At 40.0% G+C, this 11073-nt stretch overlaps 1 protein-coding gene across 3 annotated transcripts in view; it reads right to left on the bottom strand.

Moving 5' to 3' along the window:
* Window positions 1-684: 684 nt before the first annotated feature.
* Window positions 685-11073, bottom strand: part of nos1apa (nitric oxide synthase 1 (neuronal) adaptor protein a) — a 155453-nt gene continuing 145064 nt past the window's right edge. For 2 of the 3 annotated variants that reach the window (XM_041040268.1, XM_041040270.1), the window contains one exon: window positions 4853-8687. In XM_041040268.1, the coding sequence (XP_040896202.1) occupies window positions 8033-8687 (655 nt within the window). In that variant the 3' untranslated portion in view covers window positions 4853-8032. Of the gene's footprint in view, window positions 763-4852; window positions 8688-11073 lie in introns of those variants that run through there. The other variant, XM_041040269.1, reaches the window with a different exon arrangement.

Here is an 11073-nt window from a genome sequence, read left to right as displayed (position 1 = left end):
GCAAATAAAAAAAGTGCAAATAACTAAACAAAAACAAAAACTACTATTGGCTGTCATTCACGACCTTTGGCTAAGGACCTTTGACGCTGCACGTTTTGATGTATAATTTGTTGGTGTGCACACAGTAGCGATGCTACACCCCACACCACTAATAATATTACATTTTGAAATGTGTTTGTTTCCACGGTTGGGTCCATTTCTACTTGGAAGGAATGGAAGTGTGATGTTCATCAAGCAAATAAGTCAAAAAAAAGACTGTTTCATCGTTAATTTTCCTCAGTACTTTTAATTATTGATAGAAATTTTGTCATGATTTTGGCTGATTTACACTGTGACCTGACTCCACCACTGATCCAGTTCCACTGAATTGTGATACAATTCAATAAACTAAGCTGTTTCCTTTTGTTGAAAGTACGAAGCTACCTCGGGTGTGATTTGCTTATTGGAAGATCTTTTCCCATCACTACATCCATCCGTCTATCCGTAATCTGTCATCACCAGAAACTCTTCAGAGCTGGTTGATGGCTGATGGGGTCAACAGTGTCCTCTCAGCTTGTCTTTCTCTCTCACACACACACACACACACACACACACACACACACACACACACACACACACACACACACACACACACACACACACACACACACACACAGAGCTGTAATCGTTCCCCATGCTGATCAATAAACCCAATAAGAACTCCATCCTTCCAGCTGGCAGCGAGTGAGACTCCTGAGAGTCGACAGTGCTGCCGCCTGTGAACTGAGACAGACAGAGAAGCTGACAAACCAGGCAAACAAAGATGTGTGTGTGGTACCTGCATCAGGTAGAAGTCAAGACAGTTTAAGATGAAGGTGGAGTCCGAGTGGCCTTTCTGTCTTTTTCCAAATGTTACTCAGTTGTTTCTAAAATGTAAAAATCATTCTTCATTACTTTTTCAGCTTGAAATTCAGATGAGACAATAACAGAGATTTGTATGAAACTGATCTATGAGGACCGAGAGCTTTCGTGCACTTTCATCTTTTCTTAAGATATTTAAACCTCAGACATCATGAGCCGGCAGCAGCAGCACAGTCTAGACCCACCAGTCATCAAAGTTTCATAAAACCACCATCAGGACAGTCTTGTGGGGGGGGGGAGACTTAAAACAGGTTGTATCAAACAAACAATGGAAGGGTTAGTTGCTTCCTAACAGATTCATGACTGAAGTCTTTGCTAAAACGTTCTTCAGTTTCACTGGTGTAATGGTGCAGCCGGAGCTGAGGGTTTAAAATTTAGTAAGAAACTTTCACAGAAACTCAGTGATGAATTTACAGATTGTGCAACCTAATACAGACAAGTAGATCAAGAGTGAAACTACACTGAGAAAGGTAATCTGCAGGGTGAGGTGGTGACTGGATATTTTATCTTTGGATTCCTCTTTGTCTCAACAGTCAGCTGTCTCTGATGTCCTCGCCTGTACGTCCAGTTGTACCCATGTCACAGATGTATCATTCAGAGAGGACTGGCTGTCATTTCCACCTTGTTCCACCTCGCTGAGCAGACTTCACTCATACTCCACTCTGTCCGGGTGGCAAAAAGAGCACGTGGAAGGAGGGGGGCAGTGTTATGATGCTGGCTGTCTTCTCTAACAATACTTTAAATATACATTGCATAAACATTACAGCCTCACACTCAGTACGGGGTCTGTTTTTCACAATCACAAAGAACACGCAGTTACTCATTTTCACGTTGCTGTGGAGGCGAATCACTGAAGAGCTCCTTTTCAGCGGCTCTGTTCGCTCTGAAGGCCGCCTGTCTGATTGCTGTGCTAATTTCCCTTTCAGATCTCTCTCTCTCTGCTTGGTGCTCATACAAATAACACTGCGACATAAATAACAACATACTGTGGAGCATGGATAAGAATGCATGTGAGCCTCTCAAAGTATCAGACAGAACCAAGCAGCTGTTTTCAGGTAATTAAACAAATATAATAATAATAATAATAATAATAATAATAATAATAATAATAATAATACCAGATGACCAGTTTATAATAAATAGGTTTGTAGTGTAGATTTTAGGTCAAAATGTTGCAAGAGAGCCCCCCCGCTCCGTGGGCAAACTGTCAACTTATACCCTCTGCCAGCAGTATCCTCTGCGGCCTCCACCTGCAGATGCTTGCTTTAACCTGGTCCCTCCACCTACAGCCTCTGCCAGAGAGTTGCAGATTCCTCCACCTGCACCTTGTGGCTTTGGATAAAGTGGCAGAAAGAATTTAAACTACATAAAAGTGACACTTCTGGTCCTTCTTTTTCTCCATTTTGTATCATCTCAGGCAAACATCAGTCAGTCCATCATTAATAATACCAGAAACATTACTGCAATCTCTGTTTCAGCTGGTTAAAACTTGGAGGAAAACCAGGGTGTCTTGTGTATTTATGTCTTGTGCAGCCACGCTCCTGATTGGAAATTTGGTATCATGCTTTTAATGTGAAAGCCCTGTTAGATGGAAGTGGGAGCAGGATTATTACACTGGGTGCAGTTCCTCTTTTGGGATTTGGATTAAACCCAAGTAAAGTAAGTAAAGTAATTCTTGTCCAATAATAATTATTCTGATGGAAAACATAAATTAAAAAAGTCCAGAAAACAGGACAATAAATTCCACACTTTGATATCTTAACAACACTCACATGAATACTTTTTAATCTCTATGCCTGCTAAACTGAGACCTTCAATACTTTTGGGACTCTGAGGGGGCTGAGGAGGGCTGCGATTATTTCATGGTGAAGTCTCCAGTAAGAAACATTTTTAACAGAAGGCCTGTAGACGTGGAAGTTTTTGCTTTTATCTGAACCTGTTTTTCTGCTCTGGTTTTCAATTTGCGGATTAAAAAAGTGTATCTTAACAAACACCTCACCTGATTTTTGTTGAGTTTGGGTAACTGTGAGTTTTGGCCATTTGTTGAGACAGTGACACAGTTTTTACTAAAACTTTTCAATGACGCATCATCAGCATCTCCAGTTACTGTTTGTTTATAATTCTGCAGGAAACACTTCATCCACAAACAAGCCAAGAAACTCAAATTAAGACAGGCAATGAAGAACTTTAAACACTGTTAGGCTGCATAACTGTCCCACACACGATGATTCATTATGCATAGAGGCCCAGATTTCTTTTTAGAGAATAAATAAATGCATCATGTTTGAATTATTAAACAGGGACAGGACCTGTGTGTCTAAGCTGATTAGCTATTTACACCACTGATGTGGAAGTTAGGTAAATAAACCGTGTCGTCCCACAGTCGTCTCCATCTTTGGATTCTTCCTCTGTCGTATTCCTGAAGGGCTTTAACTCATCTCCACAAAGCGAAAAAACAAAAAACAAACAAACAAAAAAACACAAGGCCAGTGACACATGGAGGCGCCGAGAGGAAGACCAGGATTTCCCAGAATTAGGACAAACACAGATGAATTAAACATCAGAGCAACTTGGGCTCCTGAATTCCTGCCACCGCCGTCTCTCTGTGTTTGCTTCTATAAAAACAGACAATCTATCAAACAGAGGGAGGACACATAAGGGCCTGTCTACGCTGAAGACTGACAAAGATTTAAGAGAATTTAAAAGGAAAAAAAAATGCTAAAGCTGGCAAGGACATGAGCTCCATCTAAACAGGAAGTTTGCAGGCAGGACTAAGTGGGAGTCTATCTCCTGTCATCGCAGGAGTGAGTCAACGCAAAGGCATAAAAGACAGGATATGCCCAGAACAAATGAAGAGAGAAAACAGTCACATTAATCTTAAACAAAGACACAAAATCACACAAGACAAAACAAGAAAGTCATGATTAGGTCTATTTCCAGTTTTTTCTTTAAAAAGATTACAGGAGTTATTACATCCCCACTTTATAAAAGATACATTAGGAAAATAAAAGGCAAAATCACTGATTCATTTTGATTTTCGTAGCATATTTTCATTGCATAAAAAATTAGAGAATTTACTTAAATGCAGCAGTGTAAAGATATAAATGGATATAAAGTCCCAGGTTTGCGTTTATGGTCCATTTGTGCCTTGTTCTCCAAAATCCTTCATGTGCAGCATTTAGCTTCCTTCATTCATCACAATTACTGAAATTAAGTCAACAGCAATTAAAAACAAAACAAAACAAAATAAGATTCAACAACACAAAAAATGGAAAGCAAGATCATTTTTTCTTTCATCAGATTCTGAGGCAGCTACATAACAGTTTGCTATAACTAGATTCTATGCCTGAATGTTAAAATTAATCAAATTTCCTTCATTTGTTAGAGCAAGAACCAATTTGCATATTCACAGATATTGTAAAAAGAGCAATAGAATATTTCCATAAAATATACACCATCATCAGAAAATACAAAAGAAATCCAGTTTAGTGGTTTTTATAAAGTAAAATGATAACTTCATGAAGCTGCTGTGACTGACTTTTTTAATGCCTTCAGCTTTTCAATGACACTTTTGCTAAAAGATAAGAAACAAGTCTTTTTGCAGACAGAGGCCTCTGAGCGACTGTGCAGCATCTTATTGCATTCACTGGCTAAACACAAGCAGCTGGTTTAAGTCTGATGGTGTGTGTGTGTGTGTAAAATCTTCTTCTACACCTGGTCCATCCAGGTGTGTAGCAGTTATCTGTGAGTTGAGTGACGCATTGGCTCAAAATATCTTTCAGCATAAGAAAATAAACAGATTACTAAGTACAACAACTTTCTGGAGGTCATGAAAAAATATTTTCTCACTTAGCTTCTTAGTGTAAAAGATGTGGTCGAACATGAACACAACATTTTCTGTTGAGGTTCAGATCATTTCGGCCCTTTCACATGAGAGACTTCTGCAGTTGTGATTCTCTGTGCTTTTCTCTCTGGTTTAAAGTTTAAAGTTTAAAGGGCAGAGCTCGACTGAAAAGTTGAGGCTGTTTTTTTTTTTTTCCAAACTTTAAGTTGATTGGTGCACATTTAGTCCTGAATGTTTGATGTTAAAGAGACAAACAAAAAGAATTTGAAAAGAGGTTTTCAGGGGTAGTTAGTGATGTTCAAGTTGAATTAAATTTAAAACAAAAACATGAGTGAAGCAACAAAAACATTAAAAAATCTGTTTGATATCAAAGTCTGTGTTTTAATATGTGATTGAAGTTTTGGTCTCATTTCCAATGTTCAAACTATAAAAGTCAAAGTGTTTTGATGACCAGTTTGTGACCAATTTGTGACCAGTTCAGTGATTTCTCTGGGCAATTTAATTAAACACCCACAATCTCTAGTTCTGGTTCCCGTAGCAGCTTCATTTTCATAACATCAAAACCCCTTCTTGATCTTAAAGACTCAATTTGCCAAATTAAAAACAGTCTCCCACTCACTCATTATGAAACCCTGCAAATTCTTTTGTTCTGGAGATAAAAAAATAATCCACAGCTGAAACATCCCAGCCCAGTAAAATGGAGATAAATTCTGTTCAAAGCACTGAAAAATCATATATAAAAAACTCGACAGCAGCAAGTGCTTCCACCAACAATGTCCCAAAGACGTAAGTTTTTTTTTCATTTTGTTAAGAAAACAGCAAAAACTGTCCACAAAAACAGTGTGTACACTGCTAAATAGAACAAACTGAGATAATTATTATTATTATTATAATTATTTGTAATTTGAGTGAATTGACAGATGTATTTGGCTTGTGGGAGAACTCAGACATTAGTTAGAGCTATAAAATAAATGGGGATCTGTCCGAACAGTTGTAGTGTGTAAGACAAAGTCAGTGAGACAGGGACAGAAACAAAGCTTCCTTTCTCCAATAGCGTCCAGCTCCACATTCCTGTCATTCTGCTGGGCACGACCTGACCGCAACTACAGCTGGCTCTGTGTCCGTCTCAGGCTCTTCTGGGATTTTCTTTTTCTTTTTTTGCTATTTTCTGAGGTCAGGAAATCCCTACAAAGACACAGTGGTCATTTATAAAGGCCACATGTCATTTTCCGGTCTGAGTTTGGCATCTGCGCGTGCACTTTCCAAATGCCTCTAAAGCCAATCTTAGTCCAGTCGCACAGATCAACCAGAACAGACGCTCGGATGATAGTGTCATAAAAATACTGATTTTCACTTTGTTTGTGCTGAAACAGCCACTGCAGATGGATCCTGCTCCTCCTACAGCCGACACACAGATGAGGCTGAAACAGACTGGTTGAAGATCCAGTGTTTGAAAAGCAGGTTGTTTTCTGTTGATGTCAGCTCACCTTTAACCAGCTCAACACACCTGACCCAGTCTCTCCGTGGTGAGTCAGAGAAGTCAGGAGATTTAAAACAAGGACGTGACTATTACTATTAAAAGGTTATAAATGCTTTGACTTTGGTTTTCAATTTTTCATGAGTAGATGAAGTGAAAATAAAGGAGAAAAAGTCTCTTCTGTATGAATTATTGCTTCTCTTTACGCTCAGACAGCTCTCTAAAAACAACATGACAAAGATAACCTGTCCAACTGAGCCGCTAATTTGTGTCTTTGGTCTGTCACTTAATGATCTGCTTGAATAAAAAACACCCCTTTCATCTCTTTCTGATGACAATGAATTGTCTTTCCTCTCCTTTGCTCAAAAACAACTTTTCACCAGTTCCCCCTCTACATGTTGCCTGTCCATCTGCTCATCCTGACACTGTTACTGGGGGTAATAAAAATCCTCTTTCAGTTCAGTCAGTTCACAAAGATGATTTTTTTTTTAAAAATTAGCATTTTGTCTTGATCCATGTAACCTGGATCAAGACCTACAAACTATTAAATTTTGTTTGAAGTGGCTGATCAAAGGTGAACTAACGTATTCACAATGGAATACAGCCACATACCACAATTTTTTTCAGAATAAAGAGCCAATTAACTGCTTTTCAGAAGTCCTCATGATTGAAAAAGTGGGTCTGTGTCTTGATGCCAGAGGACACTGTTCAGCAGTTCAGAGGGTCTTCTGGTGGAGGTGATTCAGAACAAACTTTGCAGAAACAAAAAGGGAATAGTGGATGTAAACTGCTAAATTGTTTACGTTGGGATTTCCAAAAAGTTCCAAAAGAGCTTTACAATGATGATCACAAATTAATCTTTGAGATTTCCAGATTTCAATTTTAAAAGGTTATTTTTCAGGGTCACTGACAAGTTTTGTTAGTGCTGCTGCAACTGGAAGCGAGATAAAAGATGATTTAATATGGATGAAGCTGAGGGTCAAAGGGCTTCCAGCCCTGAATTAACTACAACAGAAATGGCTGCTTGACATTTTGTACTGACTGAACTGAAAGTGAACTCCCCCCAAACCTCAGCCTTCTCCCTCCAACACATCCACATTCGTTCATTCTCTCTCACTCGTTTCTTTCTTGTCTTGAGTCTGTATTCGATTTTCAAGCAATTTCCGTTCATCCTTTCATCCTGAAATTTATAGGTTGTTGGTATCAGTTGCCGTTTCTAACTGGTGTCACTGTAGCAGCTTTTGTGTAAAATGAATTTGACTAACATGTAAGGAAATGTCTCTTTGTATAGACTGAAAATATGACGGTGTTGCAATTAATTGCGTGATGATATAATATCTTAACACTGATAAACAATGGATTTACAGTTTCATGGAAAACTTGAATCAGTATGAAGTTAAAATCTGAACTTTCACTGCACTAAAATGAAGGCCCAAGTTTACCCAGCCTTGTTTTTATTCATTAATGAGTATGACTGACTCTAGATCAGCCACGCTGGAGGGCCAGATGTTATCATCACGACCTTTGAACTCGTCCACACCTGTGAAAAGCTGCTAAAAAGTTAAGAAGCGACAGATCAGGTCCCCGCCCTGGCTCCTGGAAGAACTTCCTCCCTTTTCCTAAAGCAAAGCCAGGAGCAGGGTGAGTTATATATTTAAAACGTGGCAGTGAATATTTGATCCACACTTCTTACTGCTGTCTGTTTGAATTACTGCCACAGACATTTGCAGCCTCTCGAGTAGAAATAAAGAAAAAAAGTTCCAAACTTTTTGAATCATACTGAACTGGCATCTGGACCTGGGCTCTGCTTGTTACTCAAAGGACAGCAGGTCTGGGTGGGGCTCTGTGTCGTCGGTGCTCACTGCGGTGCCTTTACTGCAGGGGGCGCCATTCCCCAGCAGGACCTCCTCACCCAGGCTGATGCGGCAGGGAGTCTTCCCCGAGCAGGGGGTGGAGGAAAGCCGGGAGTCCGGTCCTGACGCCTTCTGCCAGATGTCGCAAGCTTTGGCTCTGGGCTCCAGCAGAGGGGGATCTTTATTGATGAGGTCTGGTACAGAGAGCTGGAGCTGGGGCTGATGCTCCTCCATGTCTCCTTCAGTGCTCCTGTCTTCCAGGTCACCTTCTTCTCCACCTATATCTCCATCTCCCTTGCTGTTGCTCACTGTCATCTCTGAATGAGCAGCGACTTTCTTCTCAGCGTCGCCCAGCGGCAATGTGACGTCCGTCGACCCCTCTTCAACCTTCTCGACCTGCTCCTCACTGGACCTCAGCGCCTCCTTGGCAACAAGGGGTGTCTTTTCAGGAGAGGAGAGGAATGAGGAAGAGTCCCCAGCGTCTGGAGAGGAGACCACAGGGTCAGAGGAGATCATCATGTCCTGGGTGGTCTTCAGTGCTCGAGGGAGACGTTTCTTCCCCGATGGCGGAGGTGGGTCCAGCCGAGGGAACGAGTCGAAGGAAGAGATGTGGCTGGAAGAGACAAGAGGAAAGTTTGTGGTTATCACAGGTAAAGTTAAGCCAGTATGGTACCTTCAGTTTTAACAATGTTTTATGCTATAATAACCTATTAAACTGTTAAACCCGAGTTTACTGTTTTGATAGAGGCAAGCACAACTGATGTCCAGCTGTTTCATTAGACCAGAGGTTTTCAAACTGTGGCGTGCGCCTCCCAAGGTGGGCATGGGATGGTTGGGTGCAAAGGGAGAGACATCAGGAATACGCTGGTGTGCAGACAATGGGAAGTAGTTACTGTAGTTTGATCCACTCATATGGCCCATTTATCAACACTGTCAACAGCTGTGACACAAGGCTCATGGAGGCAGTTAAAGCAGGTTTAAAACCCTTGGTGACTCAATTTGTATTAAAATTCAGAGATGATCTATGGTGAGGACAACAACGAGAGAAAAAAAACACACAGAAAATAAGCCACATGATGCAACTTCACTGAGTTGTTTGGATTGTGTTGATGTGTGAGAGAAACAGAATTATTGCTCTTCTCCTGTCAAACTTTTATGACTCAACCATGCTAAGAAAACAAAACCAAAAAAAAAACCCCACACACATCAGAGATGTTTTGTCAATGTCAGTGTGTTTTGGGAGCGAAGGAAAATGCTAAGAATAATAATGAGTCGAGTTCAATTTCTGAAGAAAGTACACGTAATATTTGCAAGATGCTGAAGCTACACACAGACACATACACTGACATTAAGACTCGATTCCTCTAGTCTGCAACGACTACATGAAGCTTGTGATATAGATTCCATGTACAGTAGGGAAGTCTATAAATAAACTATGGAAGAAATGAATTGTGTAAAAAAATTCAATTACATTTTTTACAGAGTTCTTTAAAGTTTTGATGCTGATTTAGCACCACCCATAGGAGAACTGGCATCAGATTCGACAGGATGCCTCTGACCATTATGCCTGCACATGTCCTCCAATCAAAGTGTGTTACTGTAAGAGAAGTGTATATGGAAGAGGGTAGAGAGCACCAGCAGGATCTTAAATCTACTTTCACTCCAGATAATGGCTCCTCAATGTGTGCATTGAAACTGTTTACAAAAACATCCTAATTTCTCAAGCTGTTCACTACAGTGACAGAAAATTACCATGGTATCTATTTCCCATGGTGATAAAAAAAAAGAACTTGTTATTACCGCTGCATGATCTTTTACTGGAGCTGACAGGAACACACACAAGGACAATTTAGTTCAGTAAATACTGCGGTGAGAATATAAAGAGCACAGATACCTTCTTTTTTTAAAAAAAAAATCAAGGGATTGAAAACTAGAAATATTTAGAACGTGTAGGCTGATGTGTCTCTAGAGAACGTCACCAACAACCTAAATACAAAAACCTAATCAGATAAATCATGAATAAAGAGGTCATGCTCTTTTTATTTCCACGGGCAAACTGAAAGGAAACGGCTGAACATTTTGGTCTTGATTCCACCTCTCACCTCATCTCATGCCTTCATGTTTCAACTATGAGGAGTCAGTAAAAAAAAAAAAAAAAAAAGCACTTTAAAACTTTACAGATCATCACTGGTCAATTAAACTAAATATATTCACAGCCCAGTCAATGGAGACAAGTGAGAGCAGAGCTGCTGAAAAATTACTTTTGCTCAACTGAGCTTCAGGTGGAGACACACTCCGACACACAGAAACAACCTGAAAGGTACACGCGTGTGTGTTTGTGTGTGTGTGTGTGTAGAGCCGGGTGACACTGCCTATAAATAATACTGCGATATTTTTTTAGGATATATCACAATACATGACATACAGTATATCTCATAGCTCATAAATTCCCAGTTTAACACTTTATAATCAGGCCACTCTGCTGAACAATAACAGCCACATCACAGGAGTGTGTGTGCTGGTTGTTTGTGTGTGAGTGTGTGTGTGTGTGTTATTTAACAGGTTTTTCAGCAATGTGAACATTAAAATGTGAAATCAGTGGAAGAGACAAACATCTAGAAGCAGCTGTGTTAATCACAAGTTTAATGAATCTTAAAAGAGGAGAGTTTGCCATAGCGACACCTGGACCTCTGCCTCTGTGGTTCACACACTATATAAAAATTTTTCATTATACTAAAGGGACCAGTTGCCACATACATCCTACACAAAATGTGCACTTTATTTTCTTTTAAAATGTCTTTCTCAGAGTTTTAATGTTTTATGATCTTATGTAGACAGGCGCTGCAGGGACGATCAGAATCCTCATACTCGCGTGACTGCTCTCAAATTCAGATAACTGTTGTTTGTTCAGCATCTTCCTTGTGATACACAAACCACTGCCAGGTGACGGATTCAGTGCTGTTTCTATTCTGAACCAATTTTTTAGCTCAACACATATA

This window comes from Toxotes jaculatrix, chromosome 6, assembly GCF_017976425.1.
Source record: "Toxotes jaculatrix isolate fToxJac2 chromosome 6, fToxJac2.pri, whole genome shotgun sequence".
Lineage (NCBI taxonomy): Eukaryota > Metazoa > Chordata > Actinopteri > Toxotidae > Toxotes > Toxotes jaculatrix.
The sequence above is the reverse complement of the archived record's forward strand: the minus strand, read 5'-3'. Positions and strand labels throughout refer to the sequence as shown.